This window comes from Coturnix japonica, chromosome 10 (genome assembly GCF_001577835.2).
Source record: "Coturnix japonica isolate 7356 chromosome 10, Coturnix japonica 2.1, whole genome shotgun sequence".
Taxonomy (NCBI): Eukaryota; Metazoa; Chordata; class Aves; order Galliformes; family Phasianidae; genus Coturnix; species Coturnix japonica.
In genome coordinates, this window is record NC_029525.1 from 10440090 (window position 1) to 10463213 (window position 23124).

A 23124-nucleotide genomic window follows, 5' to 3' on the forward strand; every position below is an offset into this window, starting at 1 on the left:
GGAACTCAACTGGAGGTTTCTGTTTGCTAATCTCTAGCATTTAGGTAGAATTTTTAGGTAGACTTCTTTGTAATTTAAGAAGAAACTAGTAGGAAGGCTTCTAGCATCTGTTGGATAATGGTGACCATTAGGAATTCCGCTTTAGAAAAACAGGGAACGAGGAAATGAAATACAAAAGAAAGTGGTGAATTAACTTCTTATGTAAAAAGATTATGAAGTACTGAGAGCAGCTGAAATCATGCAGTTACTGTACAATATTCTGTTTTACAAGCAATTTCACTTGTTTCAGAAGCAAGTATGAACGACTGAAGGATAAGTACACAAATGAGATGAGGAGGCTCATGTGCAATCTGTGCTAACATGTGGTCTGTATTATGGAAAAAGTCGATGAAATCTCAACTAGAATGTGGTCTGTGTCTTGATTTACATTCCCTTCTCTTCCAGAAACAGTTTCTAATATAGAAAGGTCAAGTTTTGCCCTCAGATGTTTCTGTGCAGTGCCCATGAGACTCAATGGAAACATGCTTGAAAATCTCATGCAATAAATGTATAATACAAAGCATTCTTAAGCCATAGTAGCTACATTCTTGTCCAAAGTCCCCACGGTTACTGTCATTTAATCCTTGTAATCTGTAAAACATTTTGAGGTATCTTGAATATAAAAACGTTTGCTATTATCTTTGAGTTTACTCCTACCAGAAGTCAGTTCCTCCTTGCAAAAATCCACTTCTTTTTTCTTTTGTTAGATAATGGGCAACAGGGAATTCTCTCGATAGGTTTGAGTGAGAATGATGATTGCTATGGAGTTATTTTCATTAATTTCTTAATGAATTTAGTATTATTTGGCAACTGTATTTTACCCTTCTGTTTGTCTTTGTTGGCTTTTAGCCTGTTTATCTTGAGGAAAAGCAGAAAATGTTGGAGAGCAAATTATATTTTTAAGGTGGATTTGTGAATTTTATTTCCTACTGTGTGTTTTTAAATATCTTTTAAAAAAATATATTTATTTTAAAAGATATCTCAGCAGGATGAAAAGGGATATTTGTGTTGTAATCCAAAGAAAATTGTGAAGGTCTCAGTATTTGTAAACTCCTATTGGGGGGGGAAAAAAAAAGGCACACATTAATGTTAAGATTTTACATTGTGTAGATGTCCAAAGCTTATGCCACACCTCCTTTTGCATAAATGATAAATGCGCTTGCATGGCCTTTCTTCACTAATGCATAGTGCAGTGCCAGGAGTGCTTAAACCAGGAGGCTTTGCGTATTGTAAAGTCTTAATCTTTCCAAACAAACAGTGTTGATAAGCAACTGTATTTTACTGTAGACACAGAGCCTTACTGGGAAGATTAACATGAGCTCCTGGCATTACTTAGTTCCTTATACTGTCAGCTTGATGAGTCTCCATTCCAGTGCAGCCAAGGATTCTTAAGCAGTGATATCATCAGTGGGAGAAGATGAAGATCCACTGAACTGATGTGTTGAGGCCAGTAACAATGTGACAGAATTCAACATTTAAACAGCTTATGTTGTTCTTTGTTTGATTTTTGACACTGCAAACTGAATTGTTTCCCTGTCTGATAGAAAAAGTTGTACATGGTGCTTTCTGCAACATTTTCTGTGTCTGGAAAGAACATCAAATGCTGAGTCTTTTGATATCAAGAGAAACTAATTATGTCAGTCTTTATCTGTTATGGATCCTGTTAGCTGGATTCAGTGGGAAAAGTGTGCTTTACCCTTAACGATGCCAAATTAGCACTGAAAATGTAGTGGTTACCAGTGAGGTGCAGAAGTAAAAAGTATGTGGAATCTTGTCTAGAAATTTGATTTCAATCATAGAATCATAGACCAGTTTGCTCACAGCTCCATCCAGCCTGGCTTTGAATGCTTCCAGGGAGGGGGCATCCTTGTTGTAACAGGATGAAGGTGTATACAGTAGTAACCCATTTAGTAGGTGTTGCTCGTTGCCATCCATTACAAAATCTGTGAAGGTACTTTGACTCTGTTCTGGGAAGTGGAAGCTGTTGCACAGTATATAATGAAATATGTGATATTTCCAGTAAGGAGTTTATGTACAACAAGCTGTTGAGTGTTGAAGTTTTACACGCTCCTCTGAAGAGTCAGACTTCAGCATTTACTCTTGTGAAGAATTTACATGATTTATCACAAAGCAGAGCTAATAAAAATAAGCAGTTTCCTGATCATGTTAATCCTCATATTTAAAAGCTTCCCCGGATATTTTATCTCTACCTTATCTTAATAAAATGAATAAAACCAATGTGCAACAAACTACCTAATGTCATCTCTGATTGGTTGTGTGACAGAACGCAGTGGAATAGGTTGCTCTTTGAGAGATAAGTACTCAAAAATACTTGCAGTGCTGTATTTCTGCTTTCATTCTCATGCTGCTTTCATTCTCATCTCACCTAAAGCATAAGAACAGTTGCTTTAATCATCTTCCTTGCATAAGCAGATTTTTCTTCTCTATGGTTCCTTTCTTTTTGAAAATAACTGTACAACAAAGCAGGGCTGAACGCATCAAAATCTTAAGAGTGGAGGCAAATATATAAGCATAATTTTGGAGTGGCTTTTCTAAGTCCATTCAACCAGTTATCGTTAATATCCATAAGCTAAATATCAAGTAGAATATTTCAATGGGATCAGTGGTAAGATTGATGCAGCAGCATAACGGTAGAATACTTTTATTGTCATTTTATGTGGTACTTTGGAATTAGCTAAGTTTTGTTTTCTTGTAGTATTATTCAGAAAATGTTAGCATTTGCTTTTAATTATGTAATGCAAGAAGTTTGTATCTTTGGTTTGATGGGCGTGTGTTGTTTTTTGCCTTTTATTTTTGTTTTCTTGCCAACATTCATTACCAATAGTTTTATTGAAATAAATGGATTACCAGGGCTGAATGCTGCTCTCTGCTATAGCACATGCAGTTAGGTAAGCGAAATACTCAGGCTGTGAATCGAACAGATTTACGTGGAAACAGATCTTTTTTATTTTAGTGTATTTTGCTGCCAGACATGGGTATAAATTTTGTACTTTTGCCTTCAAATGCAAAACGAGCAGAGAGTTTTAGATTTTCTTTATGGTAGTAAGAATGCTGTAATGTCTGTCAAGAAAAGGCTCAGTCTGTCTGATGCAAGATTTGATAACTTGATTGTTCTGGTTCACACTGCATAGTGAAAAGAAGCTGTTCGTCTCCCTTTTAAATCATTTTCTTTTTACCAGCTGGAGAAGATCAGAATAAAACTGACCATCCCTTTACTCAGTCCCTAGTGGTGCTGATGATCCAGCATTTGTTTTTCATTCAAACCACATGTTGAATAAGTGAAAAAGAGGAAATACATGCTGGTCATAGGTCAGGTGCAACACAGAGTTTACGCAGATTTATTTTCACTGTAGCATCTGCCGTCCTGCATTTAAAGCTGCTGAATGCTGTTCTGCTTCCAGTTACTTTTGAGGCAAGTTTTCTTAAATAGTGACTTTTCAGATTTTGGCATACGTTACTGGGCAGTCACTTGGCCTTTAGAGCTGTAGAAACAGCCCCATTCTGCAGATGATCACTCTGCAGCAGACAGGCTCTTCAGAATTTAAACTCCCTCATGATCTCATAGGGTGGAAGCCGACTCTCTTTGTTTCTCTTCTCAAATAAATAAGAGCAAGCCAAAAAAGAACCTGGAACAGTATTGGGGTGATAATGGAGGGCTGAGGCTAAGAGATTTTCTCCTTATCCCTCCTCTGGCATTAGGAGAGAATGAAGAGGAGAGAGCACAGATCCATCCCTGCATTTTCCAAATACAAATTTAATTTTCAATCAGACATAGAATGTGAAATTAAGGTTCCATTTTTTTTTTCCTATTAAATTACATGTGTATTGAATTTGTATATCATTAGATGTACTGACTTGTTTGTTTCTTATGCTGGATAGTCAGGAAAAAGCTACTTGCACATATTTTAACAGAGAGTTAATGAGAATATTGAGGACTTTTTAATTCTCATTTTGTGATTAGAATAACTTCAGCTTTTTTGAAGGGTGTGTGTGTGTGTAGTTTCTTTTCATATGACACTCTTTTCTGTTCTTTTTTTCCTCTCCAATTTCCTTTAGGAATTGGAGGCCTGCAAGATTTTGTGCTAAAGTCGGCAACTTTGTCAACATCACCAGCTTGCCCACCTTTTACACCTCTCAACTTTGAGGCTACACCAATTGTGCGGGTGGCCGTTGAACCAAAACATCCAAGTAAGTTTGAAAGGAAAATTCAGTCTGACAGCAGCTCAGCTTCCCACTCTCAATTGATTGAGCTAATGTTCAATCCATTCAATTAAGTGATAGGTCCGATACAAACCAAATAAATCTAGGTGGACATATTTCATTATCCTAGTGAATGCTTCTAGCTGGTTTGCCCATGCCTCAGTAAGGTTGAGTTGCAGAATATTTTGCTGCACATTTTGTGGTCACTTAGCTATATCACAAGTAGGACACTACATGATGCTAAGGTTTCAATATTCCTTTACTGTGAGGGTAAGTAAAATGTATCTTTGTGTTTTTCACTTCTGTTGCCGTTCTTCTATGCTATATCATTAAGCTCTTGACACAGATTTGCAATATTTGTACTACTTTGGGTTTCTAATTGATTCCTACTCACTATCCCCAACCCAGAGCAGCATATTTTAGGCTATATTTCAATGCAGTTTCCATTTCTTGTGTAAATAGAAACAAAATAACTAGCTTCCAATTTAGATCCAAAATTCTTTAACATTAAAGTTACATGTTTGTTTGGTTTTTTTTGTTGTTCAGTTTTTAATTGTTTCCTAAAGCGGTGGGAGAATCTAGCAGATATTTGTTATTATATAATTATATATTGTATATCCTCGTTTGTTAAAGCGGTTTTGAAAATATTTAAAGTTTTTAGTAAGTGTGATATTAAGTTGAAAATTGTTAAGGAGTATAATTTTAGAGTGGTTTTTCTCATTGAGGAGATGAAGCTGGATCATTCTTTAATCAGCAGCTTCTTCCAGTAACTCCTGAATCTATTGTTTGAGGCAAATTTGTTATAGATACAAAACTCTCAAAGTGAGTTTCCTGAAAGTCAGCTGCTCCTTGCAGTATCAGAAGACATGCAAGATTAGACCATTATAGGCTCAGCTTGAAAGTGATCAATTTGCTATTGAGCTGCATGTAGTCTTGGGGTGACCCTCGCATGCTGTCTCATGTGGGTGCCTGTATGATTGCCGTAAACTCTTAAAGAAAGAAAAGCCATTCCTCCTTTTCAGACTGATTAAATGCAGAATACAAATTTGAATGTCATTGTGCTGGCCATGTGAAATAATACTTTATGGTTTAATTTCTGGCTTTCTAAATTACTTTGTATTTGTACACTTAAAAGCTTAGTATAAATAAGGTATTTCTTTTAATAGTTTCCAAGAGAATGGCAAGTGTAATGTCACTGTTCCTTCTGAACATGGATCTGCATTCCTTGAAAGCCTGTTGATATTCTTTACCCCATATATAAAGTAAGACAGAGGAGTGATAATTTTTAAAAACTATTTTTATTAACTGTGAAAGGCTGCCTACATGCTGTTTTATGCATAGGTTTGATGTGGACAAGCCAAATTTGACTCAGCTGTGACTGTTCAATTAACTTCAAGGCAGCTCTTTTAAAACACCTTCGTTTTAATGATGTCTTTTATTTCACCAAAACCCACACAGATACCTGATATCCCTCTCCCCCTTTCAGGCTGTAATAGCATTAAAGTTTTTCAGTGGCTTCCAGTTTAAATCCTGAGCATTACTTTTCCTCAACTTAAATACGTTTGTCTTCAAGTATTCCTTCCTCAGTACTACTTTGTTAATAAAACCTTCTTTTGCCAGGTGATATGCCTCAGCTGGTGAGAGGAATGAAGCTTTTAAACCAAGCTGATCCATGCGTCCAAGTTTTGATCCAGGAGACAGGAGAGCATGTGCTAGTGACAGCAGGAGAAGTTCATCTGCAGCGCTGCTTGGATGACTTGAAGGAAAGGTTAGAAGGATCAGGGAGATGGAATATTTTTGTTCAGTAACTGTTTCCTATTTCTTTGCCAGTTAGATGCATCTATCTTTGATTTATGTTATTTATAGTTTTTACTGTTGAATCATAGCTGTACCTTTTTGCAGTGTGTGCAGAAGCAACTAGTTCACTGTTTTTATAAAAGCCATATTCAAAGAAGTTATAAATGGCAGTAGCTTCAGGATTTCAGTTAAGAGTGTAATGATATAAAAATAGGAACCATGAGGGGAACCAGGTCTGGCAACTGAACTCCCCAAAATTAGGAAGCAACATGACTGGAGGTTTCAAGACAAAATTCCCATTCCTTTGCTCTTGATCCATGCTACTTCCAGTTATTATCATGCTACTTCCAGTTAATATCAGACAGTGCTTCTTATGGAAGTTAGAATGGATCACTTTCAAATTGAATACGTTTTTAACGTTATCCTCCTTGTGACTTAGTGCAGCATATTTGTATTGTTTCTGAAAACAGATGTACTGCTGCAGTTTGCTCAGCGTTTTTCCCCAGGGTGTGTAAAATCCTTATTATTGGCATTATTCCAGATTTTGGGGAAAAAAACTTTACTAGAATAATGAAATGATGAGGAGATAGGATATTACTGAGGAGCTAGTAGCAGTCCGTGTATTTACTTGTCTAACATTTTCCTTTGTAAGCCTGATTTTTACTTTTTTTACTTTTTTTCCTTAGTTGCCATTTCATTTGATACCTTCAGTTTTCCCAGGGCTGTATTTTTTCAGAGCATCCCTCTGTAGTAACAGCTGTTTTAGTTCAAACGAAATATCTGTCTAACTCCATATCATGTGTCCAACAGAGTGGCTTAAATTGGATGTTTAGGAAAGAGCAAGATGCAAAAACTCTTACTGATACTCTGTTGGGCCTTCATTGTTTTCAGTTCAGGGGTAGTTCAGGGCCTGCTGTGGTTTGGTTATTGGCTAATCCCTCTCAGCCTTCCTTACACCCCTCATGGTTTTGTAGATTTCTATCATATCCTTGAAAAATCTGAAGACTACTTGTATTTTCATACCATCAATTATCCTTATTCTTATTTTTTCTAGTTCTGTAATAGTTCTTTTGAGGAAGGAGAACAGCACATAGTTTTCAAGATGTGAGTGAACCAATGATTTATGCAATGACAAAATAGTACTTTTGTTTTGTACTGCTACTTTCCCTTATGATGCACATGGTATTTCTAATAGTTTGAAGTATGTTATCTGGTAATTTGTGTTGCAGTTCAGTTTATTCATGAACATCTGTTCCGTACTAAGGCCACTGCCCTACCTTCCCCAGCCCCTCGTTTTAAAAGTAATTTTAAAATTAAAGCTAATTAAGGAACTCTATTTTACAGGTTTGCAAAGATAGAGATTAGTGTGTCAGCTCCTATTATTCCATTTCGAGAAACAATAACGAGACCTCCGAAAGTCGACATGGTGAATGAAGAAATAGGAAAGCAGCAGAAAGTTGCTGTCATACATCAAACAAAAGAGGACCAAAGTAAAATTCCTGAAGGAATTCAGGTTGATTCAGATGGGCTTGTTACAATATCTACTCCAAATAAACAAGCTACGCTCAGTGTAAGAGCATTGCCGCTTCCTGAGGAGGTAACTCGACTTCTTGAAGAAAACAGTGACTTGATACGAACTATGGAGCAACTCAGCACATCTCTGAATGAAGATAAAAACACTCATGAAATAAATCAGAAGACTATGGACAAAATAAAGGAATTCAAACAAAAATTAGAGCAAAATCTGCAGGGAAGGAAGTGGAGAAATGCGGTTGATCATATCTGGTCATTTGGACCACGGAAATGTGGGCCTAATATTTTGTTACATAAATTTGAGGGTTATAAAAATTCTGTGTGGCAGTGCCTTGAGAATGCTGAGAAAGAAGTAAGTAAGTATGGAGATTTTGACAACAGCATAGTAAGTGGATTTCAGCTGGCTACGCTTTCAGGTCCCATGTGTGAAGAACCCCTCATGGGTGTGTGTTTTGCAGTGGAAAAATGGGAAATGAATAAGGTTGGAGAGATGCTTCCAACTAAAAGTCGGGATTCAGGGGAATGCGATGCTGTAGAACATAAAGAAAGTGAAGAAGCTGTTTCTCCAACAAGCACTTGCACTGCTGACATTTGCAGTGAGAATGAACACGAACAGAGCAGTCAAACTGTTCCAAAGTCACTTGAAAAAAATAGTAAAAACAAGGGAGAAGTTTCACTTATGGATTGTTATGGTCCCTTCTCTGGACAGCTGATTGCCACCATGAAGGAAGCTTGTCGTTATGCTTTGCAGGCAAAACCACAGAGGCTTATGGCAGCAATGTACACCTGTGAAATTATGGCTACTGCGGAAGTTCTAGGTAAGACAACACAACCCTTTATCAAGAATTTGCTGATCTAATGTGTTAATTTTTAGATGTTTAAAGTTTGACTGAATCAGAAGGTAGAAAAAGATGAGGAAAGTGTCAGAGGTTTTTCTTAGTTCTGTGGTAGATTTCTGCAGTGACTCTCTGATGCCTCCTTGCAATGCCACTAAACTTACCCTAACGTTTGTTCTTGGAGTTCTCCATGGAGGTTGCTATAATGAAAGATGTATTTATTGGCTGTAAAACTCTGCTGTTGTGCACACAAGCATGATACTTGACAGTGTAAACGAGTATATCAATTTTAAATGAGAAAAACAGAATCTGAATTGCTGTTTGCAAAAAATGCCCACTACTGCATGATTGCTTATAGGGATGTGCGCCATAAAATGAAATGGAAACATGGCTTTCTAATACATGAAAATGTTTTTCATGAGTGTGATTTAGGACTCAGATGTACAAGCAGATTAGTCCAGTTAAATGAATGTGTGTTAGATGGTGATAGCCATGGACATGCACTGGTTCATTACAAATCCATTATTATGGATAAGCTTAAGCCAATAAATTGTGTCCTTGAGGGTGAGTGAAAAGCATGTTTGCTATGCAGTAAGGATTGACAGCTGGCTTGTGATAAAGCGTTGGCTTTTATAACTTAATTTTTTTTTTTCAGTTGGTGTTCCTTTCATTGATATCCTGTTGAGTTTTAATGCATCTTTGTATTACCTGCTCACTTCGAAGATTTTATAGCAAACTCTTTTGTGTTTAGAATACTTAAAGCTAGACTATCTTTTCATTTTGCTTATGCAAATGAAAATTAATTGAGAAATGATTTTATCAGACACTGTTGTGTCTTTTCTTTCTGGATTTGATAGCAATGCTCATGTTGTTATTAAAAAAGAAAAGAAGAAAAGTAAAGAAAGCCTGAGATCAGAGCATTTAAGGGAACAGTTCACACAGCTTCATAGTATTATCTCTGGCTCAATCCTATAAGCGAAAACACACTGACTCCAAAACAGAAGAGCAGCTCCTTTCCCTGTTCCTAAGCTTATGGTGACCCATAGACTTGAAAATGTTGATCTTGCTGTATGTGCACACTATTTCTATCCTGTATGAACATTGTTTGTTTTTGTAAAAGAAGTTATTTTAGCATCCAGGGTAAACAGAAATTGTTTGGCATTTTCATTTGACCTTCTGAAGAGCGCTGCAGTATAGTGAAGTGGTGAACAGGGTTTAAATATTCTAAGGAGCTGAACATAACATATTTTTAAAGTGAATCTGTTATGCACATATTTATTCTGTATGTTGCAGCATCCTGAAGGGTTTTCTTTGAGTACTGTCATTGTTTTAAAGTAATTGTTTCACTGATTTTTAAACAGCAAGTCATGGCGTTTTTTTAGGGATTGATGCTGCTGAAGCCATTCATTATTTCAGCTTATTAGTGCAGAGTTAGGACCTCTGTTTCTCCAGTGTGTGTGTATATATTTATGTGTGTATGTATGTATATATACTGGCATCTGCCCATAGTGGTAAAACTGAAGACCACACATATCTTCTTTGTGATAGCCTGAACTGCTGCTTGAATGAAATGCGTGTTGCAGGAAACCCAAAGTAAGCTAAATAAATTATCTTCTGTTTTCTGTGTTTTGGAAGACTGGTCTTCAATGAACTGTGTCTAGAAAATGTGTTCATCTAAAGTGCATTATGATAATTGTTCCCTTATCTCATTAATACACATGCAAATTTTTCTAAGTCCTACTTATTACAATTAGAAAAATAAGTATTTTGACTTTTAACATTAATAACCTATAAAGTGGCTTTGGACTTGCTTGCTTGAACAAATAGCTTTAATGTATGTTCTGTGGTTCATCCACAAGATATAAACAGTGACCTCAGTGTGATGCTTTTTTGCAATACATGTGTTTAACCTAAATGTTAAAGCAGTATGTGCTTAACCAAACTCACTTAACTGATGTGTGAGCTGTGCTGATATGTGACCCCTTCATAGCTCCAAGTTTTCTGTAGTTACTGGAATTTTCTTAGACTTGAAGTCATTTAGTTATGTGAACAAATGCTATCCTTGCACGGCAGACTCAAGTGACTACTCTTCAATGTGCTTTAATCTTCCTGTCATTTGAAATTTAGAATCTTATGTATTTCCTCAATTTCCTCACAAGCAATAAGAAGACTATTGTGCATAGTAAAGGTGACATTCAGCCAGAGGAGCAGTGAGGAGGTCCTGGTAAGGGCACGAGCAGATAAAATAATCAGTGATGACAGGAAGAACACTTCAGCCCACATTTTAGAGGAGAACTAGAAACTCTGCAGTAGTTGTTATTGAACTGATGCTTCACCATCTGCATCTGACATGAAGGTTTAACTGCTCTACCTGTGTGCTAGCGCTGAATTTCCTTACCAAGGACCAGGTTCCATACTTTAAAAAAATAAATAAATAAAAGCAAATAAACCTATTCCAGCATTTCCTCCAATACCCTAAAAAGGTTTAAAATAGATATGCAAATCAATGCACGTGACTATGGTATTTAATAGTATCTTTCTGCCAAGTCAGAATAGATGGGAATTATTAGGAAGTCATTGGATATTCCTAATTATTTCCAGGAAGGATCACTGTTAAATAGCTGCCAGTACATGTCCATAGTTTGGAATATGTTCTTCTGTTCTTTTCATTTTCATCAGCAGGAATGTAGTTGTGAGCTTTTGTCTGTAGGATGCCTAACCTGCAAAACCATTTTAACAGCAGGTTAGCGCGATGCCTTCTATAAAGTTGAATGTGGGTGTTGTCAGAAGTGCTTTCTTCATATCTGCAGTGTATTTCAGAGGAATTGGTATCTGGGAAAGAAAAGTGAAAATTGCTGCTGACAAACTTAAGGATTTGATAATTAAAAGCTAGTTGGGCCACATTAAATGAAGTAAATACCCAATGAACAAGTTTTCTGTGCCTTAGTAGCACTGTAGCATTTGGGACACAGGTAGCACAGAGGGAAACACTGAAACAAATAAACCTTTAAAGGCAGCTGGGATGTAATTTCTGAGCAGCATTATTTCTTAGTAGCATCTCTTACCTTGTAACGTTTCTCTAATATTTGGTTAGCTGAAGTAAAGCGAGTTTGGCACATAATGTGGCATAGTGCCTTTTACGCTGTCACATGCTTGTTTTTTCAAATATACATAGTACACATGTTATCCAGATTCATACAGTAGCCATCATTTATTAACTGTTATTTATATTATTCTGCACATAGTACTGACAGAATATGTTGTTTGTCTGAAATTAATGGATTCGCTTAAAATTTTACAGGGAAGAATGAGAGCCACGAAATGATGTGTTTTATATAATGCTGAAGTTTCCTGACTAAATATTTACGTATTTCTCTTAACATGGCAGAATATGAATGTATTTGTAAGCTCATCAAAGTAATGTCTTTGCAGGTCGTGTGTACGCCGTCTTGTCCAAAAGAGAAGGCAGAGTGTTACAAGAGGAGATGAAAGAGGGAACGGATGTGTTTATTATTAAGGCAGTCCTGCCAGTAGCAGAGAGCTTTGGTTTTGCTGATGAAATCAGGAAGAGAACTAGTGGCCTGGCCAGTCCGCAGCTGGTGTTCAGCCACTGGGAGGTAAAAACATCTATTCACTCCATCTGGTTTGATGATCTATTTCCTGTAGATGTGGCAAACTGTAATAATGAATGGAAAAGGTTAAGTTTTGGTCAAGATGTTTGATTATTCATTTTTGAAATGAAGAGGGAAAATGTGTGGCTTTATATTGGTCTTACTTTATTTTAGGGTGATGCTGTTCAGAAATGGAGTTATACTTTCTTGAGGTGGGATGCTTTTTATTTCAATATCCAAGTGCTTCACAAATGAAACTGATTCTTCATAAAATGGTTTCTGTAAATTTTAAGTGCCTTTTAAAATAAATTATCTGATAAACTTATTGGGGTGGGGACGTAGGCTACTGCTAATACGAAATGCATCAAGAGATCTCATTTACCTGACAGTTATTCTTTCAGTCATTAACAAATGCTTCAAGGTTTTTTTTGTCCTCACGTTTTTCTACTCTACATATGTTTCCATGTTAAAAGGCAAAGGGAATTGATGCAATTCTTTCAAAATCAGGTCTGGTCACAGTAAATGGAAGTGTCCTCAGAATCATTTCCTTTGTTCATTATTGTTACCTACGGAAATGAATGGGTTTAAGTAGAGGTGTAGAGGAAATACTGAGATGGGAAAGCTAATAAGAACTGTTATCAATTGAGAGCGCACTTCATTTTGTTCCTACAGTGCAGATTTTCAAGGAGTAAAGCAGAAAGCTTTAAATTAGAGTTCCTCGTTAAAGCAAAACAAAGCTGCATTGTAGGCGGCCTTGGAAGACTTAATTGAAGGAACTAAAAATAGATTCAGGATAAAGAGTCTAAACCAATAACGTGAACTTTTTAAAATAACTGAAGTCTAGATTTTTAATTCTTTCAAGGTCAGATGTTCCTTTATTTGATGCGATGTTAGGACCATAGGAGCGTTTGTTAAATGGCTTAGAAAGTTTTACTTTTATTGTTTTATCTTCAATTTTGTGACAAATGTCAAGTCTGTGAGTGCAAACAACTGCAGATTTTTGAGTTGAGGTGCACTATGTGTGGTTCCAGGTATGGTCTACTCACCTCTGTTGCTCTGTAAAGTATGTGCTGGTCTTTTATACTGTGTGTATTCTTCCTCATTTTCTTATAGCTAAATTGTCCTAATAGGAGTGTGTATTAAGTGCTTCAGTAGCAGTATTTATTTCTTAGCAATTCCTGCAACTGCCTCAGGAATTTTGTGGAAAAAGAGCATCTCCGAAAACCAATCATTTGTTATCAAAAGAGTTGAGAGTCCTTGAAACAGTACTTCTTGTCTTCCTTGGCAGCACTACCTTGCTGGTGCTGAAAATGTAATGGATAAATGCAGCCCATACAAGTAGAGTGTGTTCAAAAAATAGACAACAACAACTTGGTGTGTAAAGGGGTGTGAGGCAGTACAGATTAGATACTTTGAACACATAAGTATTGGCAGGATTATGTACAGTAGATTATTTTTTTTCAGTTTTGGATGTCCTCATCTGAAGTGCAGCTGGTGAGGTTTTGTGGCTTAACTGGTCTTTTGTCTGAAGTATCTCTTGTATCAGTGCCCCAGAGGGATGTCAGTCAGAAGGACGATAATTCCAGCTAACCACTGTTCTGTGCCAGTTTCCTTAGGATTTGTGGCTACTGTGCTGCAATGCTAAGCAAAAATTGAAATCCCTTCCCTCTATGACCTTCCCTTCTACCCCCAGACTGTGCCATATATTTTTACACTGTCAGATATTAGGAATTTGAGCTAAATAAATATCAATTTCGGAATCTCTGGTGGTGGTGTGACAGGTAAGCCAGGAGAAATAGTTTGTGTCTCAGATCACGTGAGACATTCGTAAAGCTTTCCTCTGGTTCTCCTGCTAAAAACAAAACAAGGGAACAGTTTTCATCAAGTATTAGGTGTGACTTTGATGGTCTGAAGTTCCTGGTGAGTTGTCACAGTATATTCATGGTATCCATGGTGTATGCTTAACAAATGCCATTCATTTTTTTTGCATGCCAATTATTTTATGTGTCGTACTGTAAGATAATAACATGAACTCTGTGAGATCTCATGCAGTGTTTTCCTTATTTGTTGAAGATAGATAGGCTGTGTAGTAGCTACTGGGTTTTCATTCACATTTGCGATGTTACTGAGTGTGTGCCTATTGCCTTAAGTGCATTCTGTGTGATCCCTTCTGTGTCACACTGCATTGATTTAAAGTGGTTTTTCCTCAGTGTGCTTTGCTTATTACCTGGGTGCCCGAGGAAAAGGTGGGTTTTTCTACACAGATTGATTTTGCCACCTTGATTTCCCCATTTTACATTTGAAGTACCACTTTTTGGTATTTTTAAATTTTCAAGGACTTAATTTCGTGGGAATTATATGTATGAAGGATATTTAAAGAGATTAGGATTGAGATTGATTTTTTTTTTTTAATTACTATTATTTCATTAATATGATTTGTAGACTATAAAATAAGGGAGATCAGTGATAGCACAGATGTTTAAATGAGCCTCTGGAAATGAAATTTCCAGTTAATTTGTCTTGTGTAGTTCATATCACTCCAGCCCCAGGGAATGGAGCAGTGCATGTATCAAGGTCTATCTTGTCAGATACGCCTTTGTTTTATTCACTTCTTCTGTCATACTTGAATTTATTTCTGCCTATAAAGAATAACCAGCACTGGGAGCTTTCAGTTTGGTCCCAGATTGAATAAATACATGTTAAAAGATAGTCAAGTATTATTTTCCTTATGCTGTCCCTGTGTTAAGTGTGTTGGGTTGACTTGGCCGTATTTTCTTTACTTGTGATTTAAACTTTCCTTTGAATTCCTAGTTAAAAGTACATAGCTTTGAGCTGATGAATGCCTTCTATTTTTTTAATCCTTGAATTAATAACATACATTCGGTTGGAGTGTAACTCTAGTAGAGCAGTAACTTGTTGCATTGAGTCATGCCATTTTGTCTTTTCATGAAGTTCTTTGAGCAAGAAGATATTTATTACGGAGCAGCACTTTAGAATAATGGAGCTCTAATCCCATTTGGGAAATGTATTATAGTGAAAATAATGCATGTGGCTCAATTCAAATGAGAATTGTCTGCAACTGCAGAAATATTCAAAGAACTGCTTCTTGTAAAGCTCTGAAATGTATAGTTTTCCAGTTAATGCACATCTTCAGACTGCATCGGTTGTCTTTTCTTCCTGGGAGAGGAGGGGGATCTGTACATACATAGTTCTGTTCTGTTTGACTATTCCTTCTGAGCAGAATAGTGCCTAGCTCCGCTATGAGGCTCTGTAGAAAGGTAAAAGAAGGGCTGCATGTAATATATGATAAGAATCTGATGTGTTCTGAATCACTGGAAGTTTTATATTGTGATTTTTCTATTCATTCCTAATTGTAAGTCATTTTAGTGCTCACATAGAAGATAAGTGTTTAATGTGGAAGTTGCTGGATGAGGCTGTTTGGCCAGCATTAAACAGGATGCTGGGCATGGTAATGAGATACTTTTTAATAGACTCCATGAACCTTTATTAGGTATAAATTGTGACTTCACATCTTAGTGCAAGTGTCAGCTTAGGCATGCTAAGGAATTCTAGGAGTAACCTGGAACCTTTCAAATATGAAAAGGTCTTTATATTAACCAGAACATCTGAAGCTAATTAAGGCAGTAAATAAAAGCTGTGCAGCTTTGATTTTCCTATGCATCTCTTAAGTAACAGGAAAAAGCACAACAGTAAAGCCACAGGTTTCCTTATTTTCTTTCCAATTCCCTAATCCTTGTTTGTAGCTACTGACTGAAGTCACAGCTAAAGCTCGGCTATCACTGATTGGAGCACAAACAAGGATGATGTTCTTGAGCCAAAGTAAACTTCCACGAGTTTATTTTCTAACTAAATGTGCAAATGTTCGTTATTACAGTGTTTATTGAAAGAAGCAATGTCATATCTGACTTCCTGTGTTTTAAGGCCCGGGCCATCCCTATTGGATATTGTTATTGGAATCTTTGGATTCTTCTGAAGTGCTTTGGGTGCTGGGGTTACTTTGTAGTGAATTTTCACTCTTGTCATTAACCTACAGGTTAAATGTTTAAAGCTTGAATGCGAGTTATTCCATTCTCTCTAAATTCCTCTCTGAAACAAAACCCATCTGACTGTTTTCTCATTTTTCCAGGCTTTTGCCAGCTGACTGTAGAAATGAAATACATGAGCTTGTGAATTGGATTTATGCTTGTACGCTCTTGGTCTTTCTCTCATTGTGTTTTCTCAAAACCATGTAATTTACAATCATGAGCTTTTGCAAGAAAATACAAGGATGCAGAGAGAAATAAAACAGTGAGATTTTTGTTAAGTTATGAAGTGTGCTATCTATATTATAGAATTATATGTAATAATCTTAAGAAGATGTATTTGTTTCTTTGCTACAAATTGATGTATAGTGATGTAAAGTGGCCACATCCTTCCGAGAAGCCCAGGTTTGACTACAGGATAGTCAAAGAACTGACTAAAAGGGAGGCAGAAGACAAGTTGGATTCCTTTTTTTCTTTGTTGTTCCTTCAGGATATGATATAGAGATTAGCTATTTATAAATGGACAAGCTGGTACACAAAGTATTTGGTACAACATGAAAATTTGTGTTTCAATAACATAACTGTGACTACGTTATTATTATTTTTATCCTAAGAACATTTATGTGTAGGTACTTCTGTAAAATTTGTAAGTATATTGTATGTACTTTTCCTCCCACCCTCTACCATCTCATCCTCATTCCCAGCATAGTGTTTTATGAGTGTTTCAGGTGCACAGTTGCTCAGTACTCTGAAGTGGGAACAGCAATGACACCTGCTTCCCACTGGAATTAAATGGGTGCAGCTCAATCTACCCGCTTTTACTGGGTATCCTTCTTGGTACTCTCTGTGCTGGAAATGCTGCTTGCATCCAAGCTTCTCTCTCACCGTTCTGTTATGCTTAGAGCAGAAGCGTATTTACAGCATGACTCAGCTTATTATTAAAAACTCAGTTTGGAGATGACGGCTTTTCAAAGTCATTTTTCACATAAACCTCAGCAAACTTCTGCCATGTTACCTGAAAGGTAGGGGTGATTTCTGATTGACAAGGCTGCTTCAGGTATCTAAAAGGCATATCAGCAATGTGCATATTAGTTACGTAGTCTTTGTCGTTACTGAATGCTGGCCACCATTTGGACTGTCAGTGTTCTTGAAGTATCTTTCTAACATTGATTTTTCAAAGGTAGAAAAGATTCTGATACCCTGAGGTGTGTTTGTCCTTTGACATGGTGCATAGTAGTTCTTTTAAAGTTGTTTTTGAGTAACCACTTCTAGCATAATGTTGTTCCTGGCATGCAAAACTATCCCTGGTAGTGCTTGAGCACACTGAATTTTGTTACCTTCTTAAATGGTTCACATTGCTTCACATGTTACTTGCTAGCCTTGTAGTCTTCACTGGATAGAGTAAAGCTGCTCTTTGTACTCATGGTCCAGCTAAAGCGTTTTCCACATTGATGTTACTTGGCTCAAAAGAAAGTTTTTGTCTCCATCAGACAGTAAGGACCAGGAGGGGAAATGCTACCAGCAACATGGCTGCATTCCCAGATCTGCCTGACCTTTTGGATGAACTAGGCAGATCCAGTCTGTTTGCTTTTGATGCATCTCTCAACCTTGTTTTGCATAATTAGACTGCCTGAGGCAGAGGCTGTTTCATGCCATCGTTTTGTGAAACACACCAGACAATGGGACACAGACCACTATTGGAGCCATCTGGGTGCCACTGAAATGCAAATAATAAATCATCCTCGTATTAAGGCTTAAAATTCCAAGTTCTCTGGAATTGAAAGTAATTTGTTCTAACTCAAGTCTTGAAAAGTTTGATGAACTTACATAATCATTTGCAGAATTTAGTACATACTGAATTGTCTTTCAGTATTAAAATAGTACTCATATTATTTGCATTTTTATTGGTTAATTATTACAAGCATTCAGATTATGTCTGAAAAAGATAGGAGCATGCATTGCTTGAATATTTAGTGTGTAAGTTGTTAGGCTAAAAGAAAATGACAGCTGTTTTGCCCATGTTACTCTGCATGCTGTTACTAAACAAGCCTTGGGAGACATCGCTGTTTGGGTGTGTTAGTTTGAATAGTTGTGATGTTTAATGAAACTTCTTGCTTTGGAATTACTTATTTTTCCTCAAGAATACATCTACACTTAAAGTATCTGAAGTAATCTAATCTGCTTTTAAAATATCTAATCCTTACTGATTTCATTTTAAACACTGCTTCTTTTATACCTAGAATTGGTTCATTGCAGTGAGCTGTGGAACACATTCATTAGCCTGGATTTCACTGATTGCTGTTTCTTTTTTTTTTTTTAATTCTTTATTTTTTGTTTTGATTTCATGGACCTTCCATAGCACACAGTAGTTGCTCTCTGATTATTCAGGACTCTATCCAGACAAAAACATGATTTCTGTCACAGATTCCAGTGTCCCCTACGCGCTTCCCATGAATACAGACAATAGTTCAGGGGTTAAAAAACAACTCAGTTCTGATTCCAGGAAGCCCAGACCCATGGTTCTGCCAGCTACCACTGTAAGCAAATTGAATTCAACAATCATGGAGCATCAGAGGGAAACATAATTTTTGTTGGTTGTTGGTTTTTTTTTTACCTTCTTGCAGCATATGTACAGAGCGTGGGGAACAGTGGATGCCAACTGCTAGGAGCATCTGCTTTGATCCATTAATGTGATGTGAAGAGTAGTCTACTTTTGTCCTCAGTTTCACTTACTGAGTCAGAAGTTAAGAATCAGAAAATCTTCTTTTTTGTTTATTTTTTTTAACACGGTGTGAATAACACCTCTATGAAGTTATACTAGAGTTATATTAACAAGGCTATTTGCTGACTCCTTAAAGGAAGAGCACGACTGATGCCTCCATTTCCAGCTGACTCAGTGGATCTGGCTTCCTCTTTCTCTTTATTTGTCACGGTGTTTACTACAAACACTGTGTGTTTAATTAACCACATTTTCTACAGTATGTCCACACCATTCGCTTGGGAATGATCCTCAGAAAGAGGAATTCTCAAGTGTCCCCATAACTTGCTCCAGAAGCAGAATGTAATGCCAGAGCTGTTTAGGCATGATGAGATGCAAAGCCAGTTCCTGCAGGTACTGATGTGGCTTTCAAAACCTAATTTGGTCTCTTTCCAGTTCAGCTCTGCATAGTGCAGTGGTTTGTTAGACCTGTAAGTTCAGTCTTGAGTGTTTCCTTCAAGAGCCACCATTCCTTGTTTCTTTCAGAGTGTATTTTTGCAGTTAGGTGACTTGCTGATGTGAAAGAACTTAATCAAAGGGAATAGTAACAGCCCTTTAAATTGGTATAGTTTGTAGCTGCGTGCTGTCCCCTGGCAGTAGTTCTGGAGCATGTCTATTGAGTACGAGTCACTTCTCATTCCTGTGTTTCTTCTTGAACTTGGACATTTTCATTTGTTCTGCTCTTTAGATAGGTCCTGACTGGGGGAAGTCTCTGGTGTTTTTCCAGCATGATGATGATTAGTATGAACATCACAACAACCTGATCCAGTCAGCACGCGATGTTTGCCCAGAAGTTGGGAGGAAAACTAACCAAAGAAAAAAACAGCAATTTTCACTGTCTTTTTCTTTATTTCAAGTGCATAATCGTGCTCCCTTACTGACTGTTTTACTGGCATATGCTGTCAAGGAATTGCCTTGAGGCACTGGTAGAAAGTCCCTGTATAAGACATCTGGATGGATATAACTCAGGTGGATTCTTCTATGCTTAGATGGCCCTTATTGGTACGTTAAAAACATATGCAGAAACATTTGGAAACCAAAATTTCATACCATTTATTTATGAGTTCTGCTTGCTTCGGTTTTCAGAGAGACAACTTTATGTATGTTAATTTCCCACCTAAATAAGTAAGGCTGCAGGTCTCTTCTAGCATATGATTGATATCCTGTTTAATTTACCAGGACTATGTATATACTTAACTGTAACAAATTAGTATGTTTTGGTGTTTTTTTCCTTAACTTAGGGGCCTAGAATTCTTTTTTACAGGAATTATCCTGCAATGTTTCCTAATAAAAAATAGCCATCTTCTACGAGTGATGCTCCAAAAGTAATGCTTCTTATTTTATGATATTGGCTGATGAGGTCAGTTGTTGGTGGTATGGCTGTAGAGATTGAACCTTCCCACCAATATTCCATTACTTGTTGTTGCCGTGTAACAGCTGGCAGCAGAGGCTGTTTTGAGGAATACTGTTCTATAGCTGAAAATGTGCTTTATTGAGCAACGCAATACATTATTTTGGACTATGTATCTGTTGTGGTGTCAGTGGAAATAAATAGGAGGCATTACTTTTGGGGCAGACTACGTACCATAGTTATTGTCCTAGCTTTCTATATACTGTATATGTAATTCCACTGAGGTGTTACTTAGCATCTGATGTATTAAATTTATTTGATATTTCTAGGAAAAATCTTTGTCCCAACACATTATTATTATTTTTTCTATTTCCTTCTTTCTGGTTTATGTCACTTAGACTGAGCTTTAATTTTATTTGGCTTGAAATAGCAAATGGCAGCTACAAGTGTTTGTCAAAAGAAAAAGTTTCGAATACAAAGTTAGAATTTAGGGAAGCTTATTCTGTCCTTGTCAGTGCTAATATTAGACTTCAGAAATGATCATGGAGTGATGTTCTCAATTACTACCATAACTATTGCTGTTCTCACAGTAACTGTTACATACTGCGTTCCTTCTCCCATGAGGACTTTGGTTAAGAAATGGATGCAGTGTTCCTGTTCTTGTGGTGAAGTGATATTACCTGTAGGTAATTATCTAGGTAATTATCTAGGGAGGAAATCTACAGTCAGACTGATGAGCAGAAACCTTCAGATCTTATAAATTCTGATAAGACCATGGTGACTTAATATTCTAAACAAGAAATTCCTTCTTCAAAGCTAAAAATTTTATAAATGCTATTTGTTATTGTTACTGACGGCCATGAAATGTGTCTCAAAATAAATATGTACAGAGATAAATACGACTGAATTTCAAAAGCTGTCCCATGCTTTCTGTGATGAATGCTCGTGTGTTCTGCATAAGTAGCCAATAAACTGTCCAGAAAGTACTTCAATGATTAAAATTACCTGGAATGCACTAAGTGTATTAGGAAAACCTTTATTCTACTTTATTATTTTTTTTTCTAGATCATTTCAAGTGATCCATTCTGGGTGCCAACCACTGAAGAAGAGTATTTGCACTTTGGGGAAAAGGCAGACTCTGAGAACCAGGCCCGCAAGTACATGAATGCAGTAAGAAAGCGAAAGGGACTTTATGTAGAAGAAAAAATTGTGGAGCATGCTGAAAAGCAAAGAACCCTCAGTAGGAATAAGTAGCTGCATCTGCTTCCTTTCTCTCCTGGTTCAGCTAAGTTTTCTATGCAGCAGATTAAAGGATTTCTCCTGGACTTGTTCTTTTACACCATATTTCTTATACTTTCTAATGTTTATGGCTTATGTTTTGAAGAACAGAAGCCTTTCCAACTTTCATATTGAGAAAATAGTTTATTTACTTAAATCGTAGGTATATTTCTTGGAATTGGTCTCCGATTTTAAAGCTTTCTGCACTACTGCTGTCATGGGATTGGGAACTCCTAATTTAATTGGTTTCTTTCTGATTTATCAGATGTAATTGCAGTTAGAGCTGGTTACCTAGTCTGTTGCAAATAAACTATGCAATGAATTTAGCTCCTTAATGTTTTTGTCTCTATTTTTAAAATTAATTTTCATTTCTGTAATGTATTTGTTGCCCTCAAGCACTTTCCATAGTTACCTATATGCAAACATACAGGCCTTCTTGGAGTTTCTGAACTATTTGTTTCACTCCGTTCCTCATGTAAACAGTCATCTAAATGAGGTGATACAGCCTCTACTCCCAGGTTGTAGCAATACATTGTCCTTAAACCAGAGGGCAAAAATAGCACACGTGGAAGACTGAGGACTGCAAACCAGACAAGGCTTTTCTTTTTTCCTCTCCTTAGAAAGGCATCTTGTAAAAAAGTTTACATAATTATCCTAAGCTGGGACCTGCCATCTCTGAACTAGGCACACGGCTCTCCCTGCCAATCCTGTTTGAGTATTTACAGACTCTTTGCAGAAATTTCTACTCGTTCATCCTGTTGACTTGAATATATTGAGGGAAAACGCTTGCAGGAATAATACAAAATGTTTTGCTGTTTGCAGGTGGCTGAGATGTTGAAGTTCCCAAAGTGATTCGGACCAACACTAACAAATTCCCCAAAGGCTGGAAGTTTTAGTTAAGAGAAAGTGAAATCTTGCACAAAAGACAAGATATATGACCTTGAACTGGAAAAGAAAGGACTGAATAGATAGGTGGCCCTGAAGAGTTTCTGATATTTATTTGAATGAATGAATAGTTAAGTCCTTAAATCTTGTGCCAACTGACTTTCTGCTAAATCTGATCTTACTATTGGCAAAGTGTTGCTTTTCAGCTAGCCATGCAAACAGGCTGTTCTTTACTTTCCACAGTACAGCCACTTTAATTTGTGATTGCCCAGCTTTTCTTTAGCACCTACTTGGTCCTTCTGAATAAATATCCTGTGTCGATTAATGCAGTAGGCAGAAGCTATTCATATCAGTTCTGTTCCTTAGGGGAAAGGGAACTGTTACTTGTTTCACAAGTAGAATGACTCTGACTGCTTAGCTTTTATTTTAAATAGCAGTCTTTTCTTTTCCACTTTGTTTGCTTTCGTTATGGAAATGCTTCCTTTTAAGATTGTGGTTATGAATTATTCAAGCAGATGATATTTACCTTCCTTAGAAGGTTGTTCCATAAATTATTGTTGTTTTGCAAGGGTAATATCTGCACAGCAGCCCTAATAGGGCTTATACAAATATACTGACGTTGTTAGGGCTTTGCCAGCGGTATATCTGTGAAAGGTACTGCAGCCTGCAGAAACTGCTTAAAAAATAAATAAATGTTTGTTTAATGACCCCTTGCCTATTACAGCTGCTCTGCTAACTGAATCCAGGGTGCAATTAAGGATGTCTGGCCTGC

General features: G+C 36.9%; 1 protein-coding gene across 3 annotated transcripts in view; it reads left to right on the forward strand.

Moving 5' to 3' along the window:
* The window catches only part of EFL1 (elongation factor like GTPase 1), a 59986-nt gene extending 38184 nt beyond the window's left edge, over nt 1–21802 (forward strand). For all 3 annotated transcript variants that reach the window (XM_015872991.2, XM_032446760.1, XM_015872992.2), the window contains 5 exons: nt 4117–4248; nt 5881–6028; nt 7402–8408; nt 11859–12043; nt 21255–21802. In XM_015872991.2, the coding sequence (XP_015728477.1) occupies nt 4117–4248; nt 5881–6028; nt 7402–8408; nt 11859–12043; nt 21255–21443 (1661 nt within the window). In that variant the 3' untranslated portion in view covers nt 21444–21802. The remainder of the gene's footprint in view (nt 1–4116; nt 4249–5880; nt 6029–7401; nt 8409–11858; nt 12044–21254) is intronic.
* Nucleotides 21803–23124: the final 1322 nt, after the last annotated feature.